General features: G+C 43.5%; 1 protein-coding gene across 2 annotated transcripts in view; it reads right to left on the bottom strand.

The window, feature by feature from the left end:
* Positions 1-26,684, bottom strand: part of LOC126456725 (leukocyte elastase inhibitor-like) — a 174,076-nt gene that overhangs the window by 29,143 nt on the left and 118,249 nt on the right. For both annotated transcript variants that reach the window (XM_050092467.1, XM_050092466.1), the window contains exon 4: positions 10,962-11,242. In XM_050092467.1, the coding sequence (XP_049948424.1) occupies positions 10,962-11,242 (281 nt within the window). The remainder of the gene's footprint in view (positions 1-10,961; positions 11,243-26,684) is intronic.

Raw genomic sequence — 26,684 nt, 5'->3', positions numbered from 1 at the left:
TTGTCTCTGGTGAACACTCGCCATCGCGAACAACATACTGGATTCTATTATTAAGACGTCTTTGAGCCGTGTGCGGCTCTGGCTCTTGCCGTTCATAACTTGGCGTCTTGTAATAGCGGTAGTGGCGTCTCGTTCCCTTCTTGTGTTAATGGCACCACTGAGTTTGCTAGTATTGTTCGTCCGCGAGTGGCAGCAGCAGCGATTATCAATAGCCAGTACTGTGGTACTATCTTTGGTGCGACCGCTTGCATTTCTGAGTCGTTGTGTGTGTCAAGCAGTTCGGCTTCGGGCGGAGCAGCGAGGAGGTCCGCAGCGCGAGGGCAGGCCGGGACCACTGGCAGCTTGCAGGCACTGTGGGATCGAGGAGCTGTAGCCGACGACCGAACCCGGGACGTTTCAAGTTGAGTGAACCTTATCCAGTAGCGAAACCTCCACTGTTTGAGATCTCGCTGTTGTTTGCGTGTTGCTGCTCCCAGGGTCGGTGAGACCAACTGCAACAAGTGGAGTCTGTCAGGTTGGCAGAAGCTATTACCTGCCTTCTGCTGCTTCATATTGGTTTGAATTTGGTGGTGTTATTGGTGAAGTGCAACCAGCGATATCTTACTGCCTAGTGGCCGCTAACGCCCCAGTTACCTGCCCTGGAGGTTAGCGTGTTTTGCAGCAGTGTAGTTTTCCTCGTCTTGTCGATGCTGTCCAGCATGACGTGTAATTTGACAGCTTCCTTGATTGGGGTATGGATAATTGTTTGTCTTGTCTACCTTGGTTACAGTGGTTCCTTCTACCTTTTGGTGTTTTAAACACCTGATTCTGGAGACGAAGTGCTGTCTGTCTCTTCAGCCTCGCCTGAATTATTCCATCGTTGTACTGGTTATCCGGCGTTAGGTGGATTTGGTGAGAGGGTCGATCGGCGTGTAAGCCGTCTCTAGTTTGAATTGCCCTCCTGACGTGAACATTACTCTAGGCTGCCAGTCTCACCGCTTGAACTTCCTCAGGTCGATCCGTGGAGTACTGTCTGTGGATCACTCCGTATTACTTCGTCAAATTGTCACAATAGTTTAAAATTTCCCTTAATGTTTTAAGGTGTAATTGCCTTCCTCACTTGTAATTCAGGCCTTCAGCTGTTAATTGTTTGTAACATTGCTTGTGGCCTTCAGCCGACAAATAATTTTGAAATCTTTCTTAGTAAGGCCTTCAGCCGTCAGTGTACTAAATTCCTTTAAAATGATTGTTGAAAATTATTTCCGCAAATAAAGTGTATGTGTTTACTGTAGCCAACAGTAGCTGATTAAGGTCCCATCCACAATCGTTGCCTTATCCTGCCTCTCTCTGACTACCAGGTCTCAGTCTTCGAGCCACTGACATGTCTGTGAAGTTATTCCAAATGCTCTTACCTTCGTTAACAGCCTACAAAGCAGCTCTGTGTCAAATGCTTTCCGGAAAGCTAGAAATATGGAATCTGTTTGTTCCTTTTCATCCATGGTTACCAGTTAATGAGTCAGGGATTTGGCAGAGTGGTAAATAGGAGCAATCCTATTTGGCCGTGCCCAAACACCGTGTGTAAAATTGCTATATTTGTTGCTGTTTCGCGGCTAACTGTTCAACAGGGCTCCAAGCAGTGGTGTAACGTATGTGGCCACGGAACACGACGTCAGAATTGTGGTCTAGAAGAAGATCCTGACTGAAAGGGACTGGAGACGTGTTTCACGGCTTGTGAATCAAAAGCCGACAGGAATTGCTGCAGGCAGTGAATGAAGTTCCATCGCAACTCATTAGTGACACAGCATTGCGGTGGGGACTGCATCCAATGAACATTTGCTGTTGGTCACCTTGAAAGGCGCCATGGTTCGCACAGGCTCACCAAGGCGACAGAAATGAAGTTCATCGGGCAGGGAGAATATGTGACTGGTTTTCTGAACAAACTCCCACCCTATTATATCTCGATTGGCCTGCAACATCACCTGACTTTAACTCATAGAAAATCTGTGGGATGTGTTGGAACAGAGTCCAAAACGCCGACATCAGAATCCCTGCAATTCGATGGAACTGCACGATCAAATTCTGAGCGAGTACCTTAACTTCGCTGCGACGCACCTGCACAATCTTGTGGGCTTTCTTCCTACCGAATCCAGGTAGTTATTAAGACCAGTGGCAGAATTTTACGATGTTAAATGATGCTTGTAACGATTTCTCCGATTTACCCAGTGAGATTTTGAAGCTACGAAGAGGTCATCCTTGCTATTATCACGCACCATCTGCAGATCTGCATCTGTAGCGCCGTATACTATACTTTCTCTTGAAAATAATGTGTACACGTTTGTTTGCGGAAAATTCATTTTTGCTAAAGAGAACAGACTTTAAAACATCAGATTAGAAATGTCGAAATATTACTACAAGAGCTGATGTAAAGACGCCTTGAAACACGATAGCTCCTTTCTGCCAGTGTGTTATCACTGCACGTCGACCATGTTAGTCCGATGAATCGAGTCATTTGGCACACACACACACACACACACACACACACACACACACCATCACCACCACCACCACCACCACCACCACCTCCACCACCACGGCTTGCGTCAACGGTGTCGGGCTAAATGACCGCCTGGTTCGAGCTGTACATTATCCACAGCGCTCCAAAGCGACCAGTGTGGTCTTTTAAGGGAATGACTAACGTTCTGTCCGCTGTGCTTATGCCATCAACAGCAAACGGAACAGGATTAAACAGACGTTCTGCAACTGGAAAACAGAGCGAGCGCTATTAGCTGTTTTGACTGCACAGTAAGATTCTGCCCCATTTAGGTCCACCGCCTCTGTGATTCATCGACCACTTGCATGGAATGGAGTTGTATCTTCAGAGACAGCAGCAACACGTCCAAGCTTTCAAGATCGCGTTGTAAGGATTCGGATCGGGATGTTGACTATTGGTAAGCGATGTGGCCCTGTTTTTCCTGACACAATTAATCGTTGCCCTCCACAATAATGAATAAGGAACTCGTTACTACGAAATTAAAAAAGAATCGCATTTAACACAGTTTAATACATTAAAGTGCATGGTAACTCACTCTGACATATATTGACAATGCATTGGCAAGACTGGTTAAGGGGAACTGGGGTCTGATTTTAATAAAAGCACATCAGTATGTAACAATTATATTCGTGGAGTAGTACTGTGATTGCCAAAATGTTGATGTTAAAATAGATAGCGCTAGAGAAGGATGTTCGTTTGTAACTGTGGCCAGAGTTGAAAGGATATTGATCACAAGTTCTGCAAGCAAATCTTCAGAATAAAGCTTGAAATTATAAAAACACAGTAAAAATATTTTGACTCTCCCTACAGTTCATCTCACTGTCGCAGCTAGAGCTCACCATATTAAACTGGCGATTTTGGACCAAAAATTTTCATCTGCAGCCCTACTCATTAGCTGAATGAGATACCTGGTTGCAGAGACATCTGGCTGGCAAGGTGCAGCAAAGATACTGGGGGAGATGCAGGTGGAGAAGTCTGGTCGAGAAGAGGTGTACTTAGTGCTTCCGAAGAGGAAGATTCGTTATTTTGCGTTTATCGGATTTCACATTCTTTGAATTGGCTAAACAATGGAAAATTAGAAATTTGTGGTAAGTTATTATAGGACCAAACTGCTGAGGTCATCGGTCCCTAATCTTTCATACTATGTAACCTAACTTAAACTAACTTACCCTAAGGACGACACACACACCCAGGCCCGAGGGAGAACTCGAACCTCCGACGGGGGGAGCCGCGCGGACCGTGACAAGATGCCCTAGACCACGCGGCTACCCCGCGCTGAGCTGAACAATGGATATTGCGAGTGCTGACCAGTAAAAAGAGCCTTACAAGAAGCTGTTCCACTTGCCTGCCTCTTGTTTCAGTTAGTTAACCAGTAACACTCTCCAAAACACTTGGCACTGAAAAACAGTGACCTGATCTACTTCCATATCTGACTATGGCCAGTGAGGTTGAAACTCGGCAGCACATTCCAGTCTCTCTCTTTAATTTCTATATTATTTACGTTTCCAGTCCTCATTGTTGTTACATTGTGTTAATGTATTGCGAATACATAGAAAGAAGGATCCTTTATTGTATGATTATATGATAGCGGAACAAACACTGGTAGCAGTTACTTCTGTAAAATATCTGGGAGTATGCGTGCGGAACGATTTGAAGTGGAATGATCATATAAAATTAATTGTTGGTAAGGCGGGTACCAGGTTGAGATTCATTGGGAGAGTCCTTAGAAAATGTAGGCCATCAACAAAGGAGGTGGCTTACAAAACACTCGTTCGACCTATACTTGAGTATTGCTTATCAGTATGGGATCCGTACCAGATCGGGTTGACGGAGGAGATAGAGAAGATCCAAAGAAGAGCGGCGCGTTTCGTCACAGGGTTATTTGGTAACCGTGATAGCGTTACGGAGATGTTTAATAAACTTAAGTGGCAGACTCTGCAAGAGAGGCGCTCTGCATCGCGGTGTAGATTGCTCGCCAGGTTTCGAGAGGGTGCGTTTCTGGATGAGGTATCGAATATATTGCTTCCCCCTACTTATACATCCAGAGGAGATCACGAATGTAAAATTAGAGAGATTAGAGCGCGCACGGAGGCTTTCAGACAGTCGTTCTTCCCGCGAACTATACGCGACTGGAACAGGAAAGGGAGGTAATGACAGTGGCACGTAAAGTGCCCTCCGCCACACACCATTGGGTAGCTTGCGGAGCATAAATTTAGATGTAGATGTAGATGTAAACATTCAGATGTTTGGAGTACCTGAGCTTGGCAGCATCCTAAACCTTTATAGTGTGCTAACTCCCGAGTTCTTACTCCATTTTCCGATGTTATCTATTGCAGTAGATGTATTTCAAAGAAGCCCTGCTTACTGTATAATAATCACAAAAGAATTCTTCCAGACTTTGCCAAAAATGGCATAGCTCCACTTGCAACAGACTCTGTTGTTGGCCGTGCACAATGTGAAATTGTATTTGAATTGTGACTTCCGAAAAGCAGTGCCTAGGTGCGGCTCCTCAAAGCAAAGGCCGGTCTGACCAAATGGCACTGACCTCAACAGCCGCCAGGAGTTCTTCCAGAAATTCTCCAGGGCCAACCGCAACTGTCAGCTAACATGACCTGCTGCGCGCCCACTGGCTTGGAATCCAGGTCAATAAGCCTCTCATTTAGGTATCCCAGGTCAATAAGCCTCTTATTTAGGTATACCTTGGAATTCAGTATGAAATATAATGTATGTTAACATGTATGTTAACTAAGTACTGGCAGTCACTGGTACTGATACACATCTCATTGGATTGATCTTTCTAACTTTCGTTTTTGTTGGTTACAAAACAGATTTGGGAAGAAATAGTTGTGTAATAGTGTACCGTTCAGTGCAGGAAGTCATACTTTTCTCATGGATGCCTCAGAAAGTAGTGTAACTGTTTTTGAAGCTGTATTTTCTGGTGGATAAGTAGCCGTTTCAATTATTTACATAGTGTTGGCTGGCTACAGCAGTCATAAAATCCATATGGTGACAGTGACAGCGCCGAAAGAGGCCTGATCAGTTGTCTTCGTTGCAAAGTCGCGCGTGGTACCCGCGCGGTCTCAGGCGCCTTGTTATGGTTCGCCCCCCCCCCCTCCCCCGCCCCCGGCGCTTCGGAGGTTGGAGTCCTCTCTCGGACATGGGTACGTGTGTAGTCCTAGTAGTGTGTAAGCCTATGGAGCGATAACCTCAGCAATTTGGTCCCATAGGAACTTACCACAACTTTCCAAATTTCGCTGCAAATTCCGATCTAAAAATCCCCATAGCAAGCAATCCTATATTTAGTCCCTGACGTGAGTCATTGCGGGTACATTAGTTCCCAATAAATAGATCACACAGCAAGAGCTAAGGCATGAGGACGCTTAATTAGGAGACGTGTTAAGGAAAGCTCACAGTTTGGAATTCACACAGACAGCAGAAGAGAAATGTGTAGACGAATGGGAAGTGTCCACGTTGCAGGCAGTGCCATGTCGTCATCCACTTAAGAAGACAACTCAGTGAAATATAGTTATGGTTTTCCACAAAAGCTGGTAATAGAGTTATAAATAAGTTAGAGGTCACAAGTTGTTACAAGGACGTCGCATTCATTGCAGAAATGGAATACATATATGTTGTTAGGATCAACATTTTTTTTACTCATCTGTCTTCTGACTTGTTTAGTGCTGCTGGCCACGAATTCCTCTCCTGTGCCAACCTTTACATCTCAGAGTAGCACCTGAAACCGACGTCGTCAATTATTTGCCGGATCTATTCCGCTATCTGTCTTCCTCTACAGTTTTTGCCCTATACAGCTCCCTATAGTACCATGGAAGTCATTCTGCGATGTCTTAATGGATATCCTGTCCCTTCTTCTTATCAGTGTTTCCACATATTCCTTTCCTCTCTGGTTCTGCACAGAACCACCTCATTCCTCACTAATCAGTCCAACTTTCAACATTCGCCTGTAGCACCACATCTCAAATGCTTCGATTCTCTTCTGTTCCAGTTTTCCCACAGTCAATGTTTCACTACCTTACAGTGCTGTGCTCCATTATATTTGGTACTAGTAGACTTCTCTGGGTCAGGAATGACCTTTTTGCCATTGCTAGTCTGCTTTTGATGTCCTCCTTGCTCCATCTGTCACTGGTTATTTTGCTGCCTATATAGTAGAATCCCTTAACTTCATTTACTTCGTGACCATCAAACCTGACGTTAAGTTTCTTGCTGTTCTTATTTCTGCTACTTCGCATTAGTTCCGTCTTTCTTCGATTTACTCTCAATCCATATTTTGCACTCATTAGACTGTTCATTCCATTCAGCAGTTCATGTAATTCTTCTTTCACTCGGGGTAGCAATTTCATAAGCGAATCGTAACATTGATATCCTATCTCCTTGAGCTTTAATTCCACTCCTGAACCTTTCTTTTATGTCTATCATTGCTTCTTCGATGTACAATTGTACAATAGGGTGAAAGATAACATCCCTGTCTTGAACCGTTTTTAAGCCTAGCACTTCGTAGTTGGATAGTCCACTCTAATTATTTCCTCTTCGCTCTTGTACATATTATCTATTATCCATCTCTCCCTAAAGCTTACCCTATTTTTCTCAGAATTTCGAACAGCTTGCTCCATTTGACATTGTCGAACACTTTTTCCATGTCGACAAATCCTATGAACGTGTCTTGATTTTTCTGTAGTCTTACTTCCATTATCAACCGCAACGACAGAATTGCCTCTCTGGTGCCTTTACCTTTTATAAAGCCAAACTGATCGTCATTTAACACATTCTCAATTTTCTTTTCCATTCTTCTGTATATTATTCTTGTCAGCAACTTGGACGCGTGAGATGTTAAGCTGAGTGCGCTATAATTCTCGCTATTGTCAGCTGTTGCAGTCTTCGGAACTGTGTGGATGATATTTTTGCGAAAGTCAGATGGTGTGTCGCCAGAATTATAGATTCTACATACCAACGTGAATAGTCGATTTGTTGCCCTTCCCCCAATGATTTAGAAATTCTCATGGAATGTTATCTATCCCTTCTGCTGTATTTGATCGTAGGTTCTCCAAAGCTTTCTTAGACTCTGATTATAACACTGGATCATTTGTTTCTTTTAAATCGACTCCTGTTTCTTCTTCAACCGCATGAGACAAATCTTCTACCTCACAGAGGCCTTCCGTGCACTCTTTCCACCTATCCGCTCTCTCCTCTGCATTTAAAAGTGGAATTCCCGTTGCACTCTCAATGTTACCACCACTGCTTTTAATTTCACCGAGGGATCTTTTGACTTTCCTATGTGCTGAGTCAGTCCTTCTGACAATCATTTCCTTTTGGATTTCTTCACATTTTTTCATGAAGCCATTTCGTCTTGGCGTCCTTGCCTATTTATTTCGTTGCTCAGCGACTTGTATTTCTGCATTCCTGAATCTCCTTGAGCATTCTCGTACGTTCTTCTTTCATCGATGAGCTGAAGTGTTTCTTCTGTTACCTACGGTTTCTTTGCAGTGTATCCTGTGGATACACGTTATGTGTCTTCCTTGTACCTAGGTTTTCCTTCCCAACTTCTGTGATGGCCCTTTTTAGAGATGTCCATTCCTCTTCAACTGTACTGCCTACTGCGCTATTCCTTATTGCTGTATCTATAGCGTTAGAGAACTTCAAACGTATCTCGTCATTCTTTAGTACTTCCGTATCCCACTTCTTTGCGTATTGATTCATCCTGATTAATCTCTTAAAATTTCAGCCTACTCTTCATGACTACTAGATTGTGATCTGAGTCAATAACTGCTCCTGGGTACGACTTCCAGTCCAGTATCTGATTCCGCAATCTCTGTCTGACCATGATGTAATGTAACTGAAATCTTCCCGCATCACCCGGCCTTTTCCACTTATGCCTCCTCCTCTCGAATAAAGTATTCGCTGTTACTAGCTGAAAGCTATTACAGAACTCAATCAGTCTTCCTCCTCTCTCATTCCCTGTCGCAAGCTCATATTGTCCTGTAACCTTTTCTTCTATTCCTTCCCTTGAAGCTGTATTCCCCCCTCCCATGAGCAATAGATTTTCATCTCCCTTTACATACTGTGTTACTCTTTCAGTGTCCTGATATACTTTCTCTGTCTCTTAAGAGATTTTGTTATTTCTGCCATTATTTTCTTAGAATATAATGAGCTGGAACCTGCAAAAATATCCTAATTCTGGATCTTCTAAGGAATTGGCACTGACAGACCCAGAGATGTTCAACCAACACAATCATCACCAACATTTTACTCATCTTCTGTGGGTATCAAGGTGTCTCGTACACCTCCTTCACCAGATGTGGGAGGGCTCGCCAAGTCAGTCCCGACGAAACATGCGTAGGTATCACACAAGTGCCAATTCTGGGAAGGGGAGAATGTAGCATCAGAGCCTACAGATACGTATCTTGAGATGGGGATATGCTCGTGTTAGCCTCAAATATGGACTCAGCCCCACCGTTTAGCAAATCAGATGCTACAGCAGTCCACGTGATCCTAGAGGACGCCTAGAACAGCCTGCGGAATATTGGCAGAGACCTTACTAACATGTATTACGCAACTATGGTAACTGGCAGAACTTGGACTACAACAATTGCTATTGACCTGATTTGGTGTCTTAATCTCGACACACTATTCTACGACGGCACAGCGTATATCTTTACTGTATGAGTACTTGATTTCCGTGATACACTACTGGCCATTAAAATTGCTACACCACGAAGATGACGTGCCACAGACGCGAAATTTAAACGACAGGAAGAAGATGCTGTGATATTCAAATGATTAGCTTCTCAGGGCATTCGCAGAAGGTTGGCGCCGGTGGCGAAACCTACAACGTGCTGACATGAGAAAAGTTTCTAACGGCTTTCTTATACACAAACAGCAGTTGACCGGCGTTGCCTGGTGAAGCGTTGTTGTGATGCCTCATGTAAGGAGGCGAAATGCGTACCATCACGTTTCCGACTTTGATAAAGGTCGGATTGTAGCCTATCGCGATTGCGGTTTATCGTATCGCGACATTGCTGCTCGCGTTGGTAGAGATCCAATGACTGTTAGAAGAATATGGAATCGGTGGGTTCAAGAGGGTAATTCGGAACGCCGTTCTGAATCCCAACGGACTCGTATCACTAGCAGTCGAGATGACAAGCATCTTATCCGCATGACTGTAACGGATCGTGCAGCCACGTCCAGAACCCTGAGTCAACAGATGGCGACGTTTGCAAGACAACAACCATCTGTACGAACAGTTCGACGACGTTTGCAGGAGCACGGAATATCAACACGGAGACCATGGCTGTGGTTACCAAAGACGCTGGATCACAGACAGGAGCGCCTGCGATGGTGTACTCAACGACGAACCTGGGTGCACGAACGGCAAAACGTGATTTTTTTTCGGATGAATCCGGGTTCTGTTTACAGCATCATGATGGTCGCATCCGTGTTTGGCGACAGCGCGGTGAACGCACATTGGAAGCGTGTATTCGTCATCGCCATACTGACGTATCACCCGGCGTGATGGTATGGGGTGCCACTGGTTACACGTCTCGGTCACCTCTTGTTCGCATTGACGTCACTTTGAACAGTGGACGTTACATTTGAGCTGTGTTACGACCCTGGTTCTAACCTTCATTCGATCCCTGCGAAACCCTACGTTTGAGCAGGATAATGCACGACCGCATGTTGTAGGTCCTGTACGTACCTTTCTGGATTTAGAAAATGTTCGACTGCTGCTCTGGCCAGCACATTCTCCAGATCTCTCACCAACTGAAAACGTCTGGTCAATGGTGACTGAGCAACTGGCTCGTCACAATACGCCAGTCACGGCTCTTGATGAACTGTGGTATCGTGTTGAAGCTGCATGGACAGCTTTACCTGTACACGCCATCCAAGCTCTGTTTGACTCAATGCCCAGGCGTATCACGGCCGTTATTACGGCCAGAGGTGGTTGGTCTAGGTACTGATTTCTGAGGATCTATATACCCAAATTGCGTGAAAATGTAATCATATGTCAGTTCTAGTATGATATATATAGGTCGAATGAATACCCGTTTATCATCTGCATTTCTTCTTGGTGCAGCAATTTTAATGGCTAGTAGTTTAAATCCATTACTTTGTTCTAAAAAGAGGCACGGCAGGTCAGAGACGTACCTCCACGTACAATGGCTACAGTGAGCCAACCATTACCATGATCGAAAGTATCGTTAATGTCAATACTAAAATTAAGTCTGCAACCACAGAAAACACAAGGTCCGTCGACAAGTGCAGTAGCAACAACACTCTTAACTGGTATGCGGTTCTTCTTGTCTCCAGCTGTTGTAGCGAACTCGATGTTCTCGATGGTTTTATAGACTGTTTAGAACGGCGACGAATTCTCCTGTGAAATAACTTGATGCGACAGAGAATTATGCAAAGACGGACTTACTTGTCGTCGGCGACGAGCCCGGAGAGGTCAGCCTGGAGGGGGTCGAACAGTCTGCGGAGGCCGGCGGCCTGCAGCGGCTGCTTGAGGCTGTAGCTGGCCTCCAGCGAGAAGCGCGGCAGCATGTAGATGACGTCGTCGCGCTCCCTGGCGGACGCCAGCAGCTGCAGCAGCGACGCCGGCGTCAGCGCCGCCCCCAGGCGACGCGCCCCCGCCTCGCCCTCGTCCTCCGGCAGCAGCACGAACATGGCGAACTCGCCGCCCTTGTAGGGCAGGCCCAGCACCTGCAAAGGGCCAGCGCTCGGCGTCAGCGGCGGCGGTCCACTCCTCGCTGCCTCGAGCAGTTGACTTACCTCCGAATGTTGGCCATGTGTGGTGCAACGAATGACGTGACCCATTATGCGTCACAGGGGTCCGCTTTCGAATACTATGGAGGCTCATACACTTAACGTCAGACGTAGATATCCGTACAAATTATAAAAATTGATGAACATATATGTCCTACATCTCCTTTTAAAATACTGGACCGAATTCTGCCGAACTTGGTACACACACCATTTACTGTCTGGAGAGAATTGCTCTGGGGGTAACAACCACTCACCGTTTGAAAGGGCGTGTTTGTAAGTGAAAGAACAGTGTAGACCACGATGCGAGGATACCCATACTTTAATGATCCAGTACTTAAGAACGAGATCTGTTAGAGGTTTGCAACAAACTTTAACTCATAACTGCGAACCTCTACCAAACTTTTTCTCGCTAACGGTGAAAGGAAAAGAGTTGAACGCTTACTGCATTATCGCCGTTCCTGTTGTAAAACTGCCACATGAAGCATGACTTTTAATTTATTACTTCTGTACTACTAACAGGATTCGTGACACATTTTACAGGCAGTATTCACATATACCACTGAATAAACTAGAAAAATCATGTCGCAGAACGACGCTTAGTTCAGAAAATATGACGGCATAAACACTGAAATGCGTGAAAAACTACTGCATGACAGTTTACTACTTTTATAATACTAACTGTATTCACAACACATTTCGCGGGCAGTAGGGACATATAAAACTGGATGTACCTGCAAAATTATATCATTGTACGGCACATAGCTCAGGAGATCTACATCTACGTCTATGTGATTACTCTGCTATTCACAATAAAGTGTCTGGCAGAGGGTTCAATGAACCACCTTCAAGCTGCTTCTCTTCCATTCCACTCTCGACCCGCACTCGGAAAACGAACACTTAAATTTTTCTGTGCGAGCCCTGATTTCTCTTATTTTATCATGATGACCATTTCTCCCTATGTAGGTGGGTGCCGACAGAATGTTTTTGCAATCGGAGGAGAAAACTGGTGATTGAAATTTCATGAGAAGATCCCGTCGCAACGAAAAACGCCTTTGTTTTAATGATTGCCACTCCAATTCACGTATTATATCTATGACACTATCTCCTCTATTTCGCGATAACTCAAAACGAGCTGCCCATCTTTGTACTTTTTGGATGTCATCCGTCAGTCCCTCCTGATGCGGATCCCACACCACACAGCAGTACTCGAGAATAGGGCGGACAAGCGTGATGTAAGCAGTCTCTTTAGTAGACCTGTTGCACCTTCTAAGTGTTCCGCCAATGAATCGTAGTCTTTCGTTTGCTCTACCCACAATATTATTTATGTGATCGTTCCAGTTTAGGTTATTTGTAATCGTAATCCCCAAGTATTTAGCTGAATTTATAGCCTTCAGATTTGTTTGAGTTATCGCGTAATCGAAATTTAGCTGATTACTTTTAGTACTCATGTGAATAACTTCACACTTCTCCTTATTCAGGGTCAATTGCCACTTTTCGCACCACACAGATACCTTATCTAAATCATTTTGCAAGTCGTTTTGATCATCCGATGACTTCACAAGACGGTAAATGACAGCATCATCTGCAAACAATCTAAGACAGCTTCTCAGATTGTATCCTACGTCGTTAATCTAGATCAGGAACAATAGAGGAGATACAATGTCTTAAAGTCTGAGCTGCATGAAAATTAAACTACTGTGCAAAATTCGCTAGACATAGGCCTACAGATTACCTATGGTAAACATGTGTGAAATACATGTGACATGTGCATATTCAGGCAAAGTCACGGGTAAAAACCTGATCATGACCCTTTGTTACGATTTCAGTCAAATTTGATATAGATATTAGGAGCACTCTGAAAAGAAATACTATAGTTGTGATTGTGACAACTTGGAGAGAGAATGGAGGGCGAGGTGATCGACAGACAGCAAGGGTGAAGGAGGAGATAGGAAGAGGAGATTGACAGAGTTAGGGAAAATGGACAGACACAGGGGAGAGGACGAGATGGACAGAAAAAGGAAAGAGGAGATGGATGGAGTTGTAGGAGGAGGAGATAGGCAGAGATATGAGAGAGGAGGAGATGAAGAGGAGGAGTAAATGGACAAAAAGGGAGGATGAGGAGACAGAGAGAGAGAGAGAGAGAGGGAAGAGTAGGAGATTGAGAGAGAAAGGAAAGGCGAGGAGATGAAAAGGGAGAGGGGCAGGAGGAGATGTATAGAGGGAGGAGGAACAAGGAAACAGTCAGAGAGAGGGGGAAGCGGACATTGACAGAGAGAGAGGAGGAGGAGAATTACTGCGGTGGGGGGGTTGAGGGGAAGAGATGGACAGACTGGGAAGGTGTTGATGGAGAGAGGGGGAATGGAAACAGATTGACAGTGTTGGAGGGGGGGGGTGAGGAGATGGACAGAGAGACGGGCAGGAGAAGATGGATAGATAGTGGGGAGTGAAGGAGGTGGAGATGAGTAGGGAGCTGGGAAAGGAGGACATAAGCTAATAGATGACTGGAATAAATGCATACGCCGGAAATGCCTGGTACTCAGCTAGTTTTAATTATAAAGGAGTCTCACAAACATTTGGAAACACCGCGAGAAATGCACGCTCGAACGAACATAAATGAAAATGCTAGAGAAATATTTACGTTGCGCTGTTTTATTTACCCACTGTCGGCACCTGTGCATCGTTCTCCTTACGTTGCAAGTATCAGTTGTGGTCGTTACAGTGTTCTGTGTAGTCGTGCGTGCATTACATCTGAGCTAAGTGAAATCGAACTTGGGCAAATTGCTGGTACTCGTATCGTGGTTACTTCCGTATATAAGGTAGCCGAAGTGTTCGATGTTTCAAGAGGCGCCATATCGAAGATTATACCACATACAGGGAAAGTAAAAAACATCATCCGGTGAGTCACAACGCGGACGAAAGTTTGTTTTGAGTGATCATGATGGACTGACATTGAAGAGGATTGTGACAAACAAATAAGAAGACGACGGTTACAAAGATAATTACAGAACTTAATGTCGCCGTTGTGACCCCTGTCAGCACCGAAAACATCAGCTAGAGAGCTCCATAACCTGCGACTTGCGGGGCGAGTTGGAATCCAAAACCACACATCACTGATGCAAACGCCCTTAACGGGAAAACGTGGTGCCGAAGAGATAAAATCTGGACAATGGAGCAATGGAAGTAACTATTTGGTCGGATGAGTCTTCTTCCGCATTGTTTCCAACTTCCGGCAGAGTTTACGTCTCAAGAGTGAAACACGCTGGGGGATGAATGGCGATTCGGGGAGCCATATCGTGGTATTCCATGGACCCGTGGATACTCCAAATGTCGCATTACTGCTAAGGATTATGCGCCCATTTCGGCCTATTAGGACCGTACCATGGTATAATGTTTGTTCCCCAATGGTGGTGCTGTGTTCCAAAGCGAGACTGCCTCTGTTCAGACAGCTCTCGTTGTCGGGGACTGATTTTGTGAGCACGAGGATGAATGGTCGAAGTCCCTCAGCCACCACCAGGTCTCAGTGTTACTGTGTCTTCGTGGTCTGCTTTGGAGAGAAGGTTATGTGACCGCTATCCACCTCCAACATAGTTACCTGAACTTGTCGATATTTTGTAAGAAGCATGGTATAAGACTTCCTTAAAAAGCATACCTGAATTCCGAGATGACTAAAAGTTGGTACCAACGGGTTCCCTATAGCGTATTAGGCACCAACTCTGATTTTGGTGTTTACATTTTTTTTTTCGCTGCCCATGATGATACCGCTATTCAGAAACTCATGTCGTTGTGGTAAAATTATAATTATCTCTCTCCCACACACTGGACTCACATTCTGGAGGATGATGGTTCAAATCCTCTTCAGTCTATCCAGATGTAGGATTTTCGTAAGTTCCCTAAACTGCTTTAGGCAAACGCCACGCTGGTTCCTTTGAAAAGGCATGACCCATTTCTTCCCTCTATCTTGCCTAATCCGAGTTTGTGCTCCGTCTCTAAGGGACCTCGTTGTCGACGATATTTTAAACTCTAATTTTTGTTCCTTGCTCGGACACTCGAGAGTAGCAACAAACGAAAAATAAGAAAGACTGTTCCCAGTGTTCGGCAGAAAATCACAGGTCACACCAGTCTACAAGAGGGGAAGAAAAATCCACAAATATTACCATCCACTATCTTTGACACTGTAATTTGACACTGTAAGCCTTGCCGAACGTGCGCTTGTTTGACAAATGGCCGTGATGAGGCCTGGCTCAGGAGACAGGCGGGCATTGACAGTCGTGAGAAGACAGTGTGCTGCAGCACACGATTACTGAGACTCTGACGTTGGCGATATTTGCCGCGCAAGACTGCTGGGCAGCAGGTGAACTGCAAGGTTGTCGCTTGTGGTTTTTCCTGACGAGTGGTCGTTTCAAGGCGTGAGGAGGCCGATATCGTGAAAAGTATTCTTCTTCTCCTCAGCGATCACAGGCCATTGAGGCGTAGCGCCGTATACCGCTCCTGCCTTGGAGGCGGTTAAGTGGGAGATGTGTCTCAGAGCTGGATAGTGACAGATGGTGACGCGAGACTGGACGCGCGCGTAGTTTATGTATCATCCGATAGAAGACAATATTGGATAGGGGGACTGTGATTTTAGTATCGATTCTGCCCACTAGAGTGCACTAAAATAATAGAATGTTTTTCATAAACTGTTCTAGTATTTTCATAAAGTGTTATTATGTCTTTTTGTGTATGTAAAATGTTATAGAAGTGTCTTAGCAGTATGAATGATGCGTGAGTGTGGTTTAAGGTTAATATGAAGACAATTGTTTAACGAGTTATGTAGTAGGATTTAGTGTGGGAACATTTCGAAGAAGTATGGATATGGACAAAGGGGATTTTTGTAGAATAGATTTGTAAAATAAGTTTATGGTAAAGGGAAAGTTAATTCAGGTATAAATAACAATAGTAAATAATTTTATGCATAAGCAAAACTTCAGCATATTAGATAATTACGTCGGTAAAAAGTGCAGTCGTTAGCTTTACTATTTTGCAAGAGTAAACTGACCAATGGTAAAGCAATATTCTTCGCGCGCCTTTCTCGGCTGGTAAAGAAGACTTAGAGTATTCTAGAGAAGAATCGAAGCCTAGCCATGAAACAGATCGGACGTGTTTAGTAGTAGTTCCGATGGAAATGAGAAGTTGCCGGATCTAGCAGTGTTTCATACATCAAAAGTGTTGGAAAGTGACGGCATAATTATTCCGATGTGTGTGTAGAAATTTCGGAATTTTTAAGTGAATTTTGTGACGAGAAAAGACATATATTCCGCGTGGCGTATTGAGCAGGTCGGTGGCTAAAACTGTGACTGCATTTGGTACCGACAGGCTTAATATCTGGCGAGCATTCTCAATCAAAAACAATCAGTATTTTTGTAGCTGTTACGTTTCGGGAAATGCAACACCATAAACGTGCTAACGTGAGTGCAAGGGATTATGAGTGACTGTGTTAAGACTAGCACGGGCTTGGCAGTGATACTTGTTCACCAAAGTTTCAGAATATATTAATTGAGGACAAAATTTCCAACCTTTCATTTCTTGTGAAAACTTTCTCCCGAAACGTAGATTAGTGACTTTATTGCAGCCTGGTTCACGTCGAAGTACAGTAGGTTTCACTCGGCTTTCCTACTGATGATCTGCTGAGACAATGTTCACAGGTAGGTGCAGCTTCGTCGTAAAAGGACGGAAAGAACCGCGCCGCCGCACCATGCAGACCACGCGGTGCATCAACTATTTGCTTCCACCGTCTTCTATCTCTCGCAGCCCCTCTCCACCCTGCGGAAATTCCCGATGCTGCGATGTCCTTCTCTATGTCATCTTTCCACCTTGTACGAGGTCGGCCCAATGGTGTTGTTGCCTGGAGAGTTCCTTCAAATGTTTTTTGGTGATTCTGTTGTTTCCCATTCTAGCCACGTGCCCAGCCCATTGCAGTCTCCTACTTTTTAATTTCTGGATGATAGTGGGTTGCTTCAGTAGCTGGTAAATTGCATTGTTCTTTCGAATTCTCCATACGCCATTCTCCAACACAGGTCCCCAGATTTTTCTCATTAATTTTCTTTCGAAAACATCCAGTTTTTCTCTTTAATTCTTTGTAAGCGTCCAGCCTTCTGAACCGTACAGTAATATGGGGCAGATGATAGTGTTGTATATCTTCATCTTTGTGGTGACTGACTAAACTTTACTTTTGAGTGGGTTGCTTAGTGAGTACAGACATCTTGACTCTGAGGCTATTCTTTCATTTATATCCATTGTTATGATATTTTTACTGTTGAAACGTGATTCAAGGTATTTCAACTCGAGAACTTTTCTGAATTTAGAATGGTGGTCAATTTCAGTGTAAGGAGTAGGGTTTATGACTCGACCTGTTTCCATATATTCTGTTTTCTCTTGGTTAATCAAAAGCCCCATTTTGCTGGCACTGTCCCTGAGAGATCTATACATGTCTTTCAGTTCTTCTTCAGTTTCACTCAGCAACACTATATCATCAGCATAAGCCAGGAGTTTTACTTCACTGTTTTCGAATTGGAGACCATTGTATAGATGTAAATTACTCTCCCCAACCACTTTCTCTAATGCAAGGTTGAAGAGGATACATGAAAGAGTGTCTCCTTGTCGTAAGCCTGATTTAATTGGAAAGGAAGGGGATATGGATCCTCTGAACTTAACTGCTGCCTGGGAGCCCACGATGCACAGTTTTATCATCCTAATGATTTTACTGGGTGTACTAAATTCTCGTAACGTGTTGTAGAGGTTACTTCTGTGGTTGCTGTCGTACGCTCGCTGGAAGTCAATGAAGAGATAGTGGATGTTTTTGTCAAATTCCCAGTGTTTCTCAAAGATCTGTTGTATAGTTAACAAGTTATCAGTTGTAGAACGGTTTGTTCGAAATCTAGCCTGGTAATCTTGAATAATGTTTTCTGAGTAAGTTTTAAGTTTTTACAGAATGATCATTGTCAGGATTTTGTACGTTATGTTCAGCATACTGATTCCTCTGTAATTTCCACATTCCATTCCGTTTCCTTTCTTGTGTGTGGCATGAAGTATTGCAGTTTTCCAATCTTCAGACTGTGTTTCAGGTTTCCACATCATTGTGATAAGGTTATAAATTCTCTTGTGTATTTTGCTTCCACCTTCTTTTAACATCTCTGCTGATATCTGGTCCTCGACTGCTGCCTTGTTTATTTCAGCTTTTGAATGGTGTGGAAAGTATTAAGACAGCGAATTGCAGGTATTACACGGCCCTACATGAGTGCTAATAAGGCTACATAAAAGGCAACGTCACCCTATAACAGAGGGAAATTAGATGTGGTAACAAGTTTAAGGAACCATCTCTAGGTGGAATTTCCATTACCCAAACACAATGAAAGGTGTAGCTTTTATCTTTAAAAAGTAATGACTGAAAACGCATCAAGCGATCGTAACGAAGTGTCCGCTGAGAGCTCTTGATTGGCACCAACAAACGCAGTTTGAATAATTAACTGAAATGTGATTTTGATGATTAAGAAAGCATTTGTGTAAAAAAATAATTCGAAAACCAAAGAGTATAGCTACAGTATAGGATAATAAATCAGAACAGCTACATGTAGATTCATAATATCTCGTAGCTTTAATAGTCAATGAAGCATAACGCTAATTTTGGCCGATGCATCGATGATACTCAAATAAATCTTAAACTAATAGTCCCCAAGATGCGCAATCAGAAATTTAAGATTTTTATTCACTGCAAAGTCCTTGCGTACCGCCAAGAGACAATAAGTAAAATTTTCCTATAAAAAATACTGACCTTCGGTTACATATCAGAGGTGTAAACTCGTAAGACAGAGTTATTTGATACGCTTAGATCTATAGCTCTAGCAGTAATATGTACAATAAGTGAATTTATGAGTTTTTCAGCAAGAAACTGACGGTCATACAAGGGCAGTTGTTATATTGACGTGATAACTATTTTTTAAGACCTAGTAGACGCAGAAATATGCCGATGTGCAGTGCATCGGTCTCAACTGAAAACGTCTGAAATTTTTCGTATCTAAAATTTCTTCAAGAGTTGGTGAATTCATCAAGGTTTTTCGCAGCAGATTTAGTGGGTTTAAACGCCCAACTGCAGGGTAATGTTCAAGTCTTACAATAAGTGAATTCTTGAATGAGTTTGTGGATCAGTCTGTCGTTACACTCACAGCGTGTAAGTACACGCCAAGTACCCAGTTTATTTAGTAACCTTCAGCCTCATTGTGTTGGGACGATATCATCCCCATACCTATACTTTCCCTTCAAATTAGTCAGTTAAATGGTTCAAATGGCTCTGAGCACTATGGGACTTAACATCTATGGTCATCAGTCCCATAGAACTTAGAACTACTTAAACCTAACTAACCTAAGGACAGCACACAACACCCAGCCATCACGAGGCAGAGAAAATCCCTGACCCCGTCGGGAATCGAACCCGGGAACCCGGGCGTGGGAAGCGAGAACGCTACCGCACGACCACGAGATGCCGGCAAATTAGTCAGTTAGAAGGAAGCTAGTTGAATAGTAATCGGTCAATGCGATGATTGTGTCGCCCATCCCCTAGACAATAACGTAGCCAACAAATGATGGAACCATTTTAACCACAGCAGGCTCTCAATTTTATTCTTTTACTGCACTGTGCATGTAAGCTACATTACTGGTCAGTTTCGGCCTTAGTCCATTATCAGATGCATGATACTGATGATTTAGGGGGCAATCAATGATTTTTAAACGTTTTTATATGCGACACACACATCACCAGTATCATAAATTGATAATGGTCTAAGGCCGACGCTGGCCATTAATGTAATTTACATGGACTGTGCATTAAAGGAATAGAACTGGTAGCCCACGGTGGTTAAAATGGCTCCAGCATTTACACGATACATTTTGGCTGTGGACCTGTCCATGAAGTTATTAGCCAACCAAGTTTAAAGATGTATTGGGAGTGAGCCATTCACAATCTTCTTCTATTTTCATGTGATGAAAATCACAAAATAATTTCAAAATGCTGTTATTGGTTTGGACCAGTTTATTTATGTTGACAATGCAACAGAAAACTTAGTTCAAACTTTGCAGCATGTGCATTCAGACTAATTATCACGACTGGCTGGTCAAAATCGATAACAGGATTTTGTAATGCTTTTTTGACTGTCATCGCCATAAACTAAAACAAGGCAATGAGGTATCGCGAACAGAACAGCCCCTCCACGCCAACCAGTATGGAATTCCGAAACATCGGCAATGAGACTGGGCTCATGGTTTCGGAACAAAACATCTGGAATTGATGAATGAAGATTATCTGGCGGAAGCAGTAGTTCTTTACTTCAAGAAAACTTTGTACTCCTTATCACAGCAACGCTTGCTCAATGCAGAATCATCAACAGGTGAACGAATAGCTTCAGGTGTGCTGTTCATGACGTGTATAAAGGACCTGATGATGGCACTAATGGTAAATTCGGGCACTTTGCAGATGATCCAATTTATGTATCACAAAGTAATATAAAAAAATGAAAAACATTTAAATGTAAAGCTGCTGGAGAAGTGTGTTTGGGAATAATCATAAGGAGTGGTTTTCGTATGTGAAGCGCATTCGAAAGGTGGTCTGCCAAGGTTAGTGAAGGCCGTAAGGTTTTCTTTAATTTTTTATTTTGAATCATCATTTTTCCGGCTTGTCTGATGCGGCCCACTATGACTTCCTCTCCTGTGTCAACGTCTTCGTCTAAGAGCACCACTCGCACCCATCGTCCCCAGTTATTTGTTGGTTATATTCCACTCTCTGCTTCCCCTGCAATTCTACAGACGTGAGGATAGAGGATGGCCAAGAAAGCCATTGAGGAACGGAATAGAAGAAGTAGTGCTCCAGAAAGTACCATGGACGAAATACACTACTGGCCATTAAAATTGCTACCGCAAGAAGAAATGCCGATGATAAACGGGTATTCATTGGACAAATATATTATACTAGAACTGACATGTTATTACATTTTCACGCAATTTCGGTGCATAGATCCTGAGAAATCAGTACCCAGAACAACTACCTCTGGCCGTAATAACGGCCTTGAAACGCTTGGGTGGCTGCCCATGCAGCTTCAACACGATACCACAGTTCATCAAGAGTAGTGACTGGCGTATTGTGACGAGCCAGTTCCTCGGCCACCAATTACCAGATGTTTTCAATTGGTGAGAGATCTGGAGAATGCGCTGGCCAGGGCAGCAGTCGAACGTTTTCTGTCTCCAGAAAGGCCCGTACGTGACCTGCAACATGCAGTCGTGCATTATCCTGCTGAAACGTAGGGTTTCGCAGGGATCGATTGAAGGGCAGAGCCACGGGCCGTAACACATCTAAAATGTAACGTCCACTGTTCAAAGTGCCGTCACTGCGAACAAGAGGTGACAAAAACGTGTAACCAATGGCACCCCATACCATCACGAAAGTGATACGCCAGTATGGCGATGACGAATACCCTTCCAATGTGTGTTCACCGCGATGTCGCCAAATACGGATGCGACCATCTCACGCTGTAAACAGAACCTGGATTCATGCGACAAAATGACGTTTTGCCATTTGTTCACACAGGTTCGTCGTTGAGTACACCATCGCAGGCTCTCCTGTCTGTAATGCAGCGTCAAAGGTAACCGCAGCTATGGTCTCCGAGCTGATAGTCCATGCTGCTGCAAAACGTCGTGAACTGTTCGTGCAGATGGTTGTTGTCTTGCATACGTGCCCATCTGTTGACTCAGAGATCGAGACGTGGCTGCACGATCCGTTAGAGCCAAGCGGATTACATGCCTTTCATCTCGACTGCTAGTGATACGAGGCCGTTGGGATCGAGCACGGCGTTCCGTATTACCCGCCTGAACCTACCGATTCCATATTCTGCTAACAGTTATTGGATTTCGACCACCGCGAGCAGCAATGTCGCGATACGATAAACCGCAATCGCAATAGGCTACAATCCGACCTTTATCAAAGTCGGAAACGTGATGGTACGCATTTCTCCTCCTTACACGAGGCATCACAGCAACGTTTCACCAGGCAACGCCGGTCAACTGCTGTTCGTGTATGAGAAATCGGTTGGAAACTTTCCTCATGTCAGCACGTTGTAGCTGTCGCCACCAGCGCCAACCTTGTGTGAATGCTCTGAAGAGCTAATCATTTGCATATCACAGCATCTTCTTCCTGTCGGATACATTTCGCGTCTCTAGCACGTCATCTTCGTGGTGCAACAATTTTAATGGCCAGTAGTGTAGTTAGTAATCGCGATTGCAGATAGGAAGACCTGGAGGTCGGTGTATCTCTCCTGCCTGTGTGTACTCCGCGAGGTAGATGAGCGCCGTATTAAATAAAGTATGTAAGCACTTCCGCTTCTCTCCAAGGCCACTGTTCACACTTGATGTATTGAAGGCTTCCTCGTCGCTTTCGCTAGGTAGGGAGGAATGCACAGTAAATCCAGATGCGCGGTGGATAATGAAGTAGCATGCAGAGCTAGAGTGAGTGGTTAGTTTCAAGTAAAAACCAGTAGAGACGTCATCACGTATTCGACTTGAATCTGACAACGAAAGAGGCTCTAAAAAATTAATCACTCTTAGGTGGGAAACTGAGTCAATCCTCTGATAATAAAATGCAAAAACTTACGAAATCATCATTCACTTTTTAGAACATTGTAGCATCCACACATAATCGTCTATTTTGAAAGAGAGCTTCTGCGCCGTACCACGAACAGCCTGCGGGGTGATTGTGCCATAACTTCATCTTCACCTTTGAGAAGCCATGGTGCAATCAAAAGTAGTATCGCAGCACCACATGATAACATATTAGTGTATCTGTATTGTTCATCATGCCTTTTTCCCTCAATAATACGAAATAGTTGTATTTGTTATCTGTTACCATGATGTGTTACTATATGTTACCATGGTCTGTTATAACCTACCATGTACACCGTGCGCACTTAGAAGAATTTGTTTTAGTAACCCAAAGAATCCCTGAAGTAACAATGGTACTTGCTGCCTGGTACGTACATCGAATAATAATGCGAAACAATGAAAAAAAAATCCGGGTAAGTCAGAATAGGAGTCACGCACCGAGGCTTCCGAACAAATTAAATTATATATATAGATTGTTCATCTATCCCGGGTGTCGAGAATTTCGCCGATTTTTGCCTGTTATCGATGTCAATATTGGCAACGTATCACAATTTGTAACATAAATAGCCGTATCTTTTGAATGCGTTGACGCAGGAGCTACAATTCGTATACCGCAAAGGGACCGTGGACCTTAGAATGTGACACAAATTTCAACTAACTCCGTCCTCTAGAAAAGGGATATTAACAGTCAGGCAGACAGGCAGTCCGATAACATATGACAAAGTTTTTTTTTTTCGTTTGTAGTAAATACAAATTACAATTTTCAGGTTTTGTCCCTTTAGTTGTACTATGAAACCTTACTTTTTGCCAAATTTCATGATTCAAGGCCAAAGTAAAGTACCTGTAGCTTCGACGAGGGGTGTTATTGGCAGTATGTTTTGCTTACACTGACTTAAAAGCTTACCTTTCTTACATCAGCAAGGGACCATACACCTTAGTATGCGACGTGAGGTTCAGCTTCACATACCTACCCCTTCCTGAGAAAAAGGTGTATTAACCGAGGGACAGACACACTGTCGGACAACAAATAACAGTTTTTTGTGATATAATTACGAATCAACAATTTTCGGATTTTTTCTTTAGTTGTGCTGTGGAAACCTGCTTCTTGACAAATTTTTGCCGAGCGGGGTAGCCGCCGCGCGGTCTGAAGCGTCTTGTACGGTTCACGAGGTTCCCCCGTCGGAGATTCCAGTCCTCCCTCGGGCACGTGTGTGTGTTGTCCTTAGCGTAAGTCAGAATAAGTAGTGTGTAGGCCTAGAGACCGATGACCTCGGCAGTTTGGTCCCTTAGGAGCTTACCACATGAAAATGAAAAATATAAATTTCATGATTCCAGGTCAACAGGAAATACATTATAGGCTTTGATGAGTGAGTTTATGAGTATCAAAGTATGTGACACAAATGGTCGTATCTGTTTTTAGCACTGACTAAACGGGTTCAATGTTTTACAATACCAAGGCACCGTGGACGTTAGTGTGTTTCATAAATTTCATCTCGATATCTATCCGTTACTGATAACAAAGGGTCATAACAGTCGGACACACCGATAGACAGACAGATAGACAATAAAGTGATCCTGTAAGGCTTCCGTTTTTACCGAATGAGCCACGCAACACTGAAAGGATGAAGTACCATCCATGTGCTTCGCAAAGAGTTGACTGACATGCATTTTGTTGATAGGTGACGTGGAAAATAACTTTTCCTCATTGATATTAAGTACTCTTCACTGCACAAGGACCAAGTATAGCACTGGTGTTAAGTAAAATAAGCCATTTACGTGGGAAAGACGTAATTAGAGAACAGCCACCCCATGGAAAAAGCCCCATCAATTCTTTACAAACAATTTCGACTCCTGTGTAACTTTTAGTGAAGACAGATGATCCAACAGAAAAAGATTTTCACATGAAATAAAAGCTGTTAAGGTGTACTCATTAAAGCTTCTTACTACCAAACTGTCAATAATAAACACTGAATAGGTTTAGAACATGCTTCACCGTTAGAAAACGTGCAAATGTTTCTATGGATAAATGAAAGAATTATTTCACACTGTACTTTTAAGAAATGAATTATGTTCTTATAAAGTGTAACTAGTTCCCCAGAAGTTTAGTAGTGATGAGGTACCTGTTTCTCCGATTAAGAATCATCTGCTGTGAGACGCTTGTGTCATTTTCAAGCAATACATCAATATAACGTACATCTTCTTTTCAGAATGGAATGGCTCTTGCAGGCGACTAACTTCTTCATAAATGAACATGCAGGATCTGCGTAAGCGTGTTGGAAACCCAGAGCTTGTATGCAAGGTTGTGAAAGTGACTCCATTTAGACACAAATCATTATACATATATCTGTTGTTCTTACGATAAATAACCCAGTGATATGCAGGTCGAAATCTCTGCGCTGGCACATACGGACTTCTTCCCTGCAAGTAAAACTCATGGACACTCGTTGTGTTTTGCTCTGAAACAGCAGCCATTAAGCATCACTGTGATCATTAAAGAGGTAAGGAATTACCGATATTGAACAACAGTTAATAACTGCAAATTCCCGTGGAAAACATTACAAAAAAGTGAAGGAAGGGGAACTTGCACTGTCTAGCGTACAATGAAACTGCTCACAGTGTGTCTTTCTTTCTGCTCCCACTGACGTAGAACATTTCTGGATCATATAGCTTCACCATACAGTCATTCTCAGGATTAACAGAGCATTGTCATGATGTTCTGATGAGTTCTTTAACTCAATATTGAATATCTTGCTTCAGAATAGTTTAAAGTAGCATCCGTTTCAGAAACACGACATTTTGAATTGACACCCTGTAACTAAAGAAGCTGCAGCGGCAAACGCACATATTTTAATGGAGAGCGAGTTGACTTTTTTCCGTCTATTTCTGGAAGAAAATATTCATCTACAACACTGATGGAATGAGAGTAGTGGAATGGGGGGAGAAAAGGCGAGACCTCACGCACTGCAGACATATAAAACATCATCGAACAACAGTGCTGGAGCTTTCCCATAGTTGGACTAACGTTGAGTTTCGAATTGGGTAGAACATCTGTGTTATATTCCTTTATCGCAGTTTCTTTCAGTGATACGTAGAATGATGCGCACGTATCTACAAGAGCACTTTCAGTTCTAGTTGAGTCTTGTTGAAGCAATCGCTGTCTAACAATATTTTCAGATCTTTTTTTCTCAAACCTCGTAAACATGATGTTTATTTATTTATTTATTTATTGATTTATTTAACCTGGCAAAGATTAGGGCCATGAGGCCCTCTCTTACATCTAACCAGGCAGATGTTATTCCGGCGTATCGACAAGCGGCGGCACGAAGACGAAGATCGTAAGAGCAGATAAGGCTGTGAGACGACGCCGGCCAATGGCCCGCTGACAGAGCGCCCTCTAGCCGAAGACAATACCCCCGCTGCCAGCCTCGGCCAGGCAGTATTACGAGGCGTGTTTTTTTAAGTAAGAACCGATTTGAAATTAGAAAAAGACGTGCTAAGATATCTCAATAATTTTATTTTTACATGATAGCCTGTACCTTAATCTACTTTTCTACACAATTTCCGTCAATATTGAGGCACTTGTCATAACGTTGTACCAGTTTTTGAATACCCTCCTCATACAAGTCTGCCGCCTGACTTGTTAACCACTGCATCACCACTGTTTTGACTTCGTCGTCGTCTTGAAGGTGTTGACCGCCCAGGT

Source organism: Schistocerca serialis, chromosome 2, assembly GCF_023864345.2.
Source record: "Schistocerca serialis cubense isolate TAMUIC-IGC-003099 chromosome 2, iqSchSeri2.2, whole genome shotgun sequence".
NCBI classification, from domain to species: domain Eukaryota; kingdom Metazoa; phylum Arthropoda; class Insecta; order Orthoptera; family Acrididae; genus Schistocerca; species Schistocerca serialis.
The sequence above is the reverse complement of the archived record's forward strand: the minus strand, read 5'-3'. Positions and strand labels throughout refer to the sequence as shown.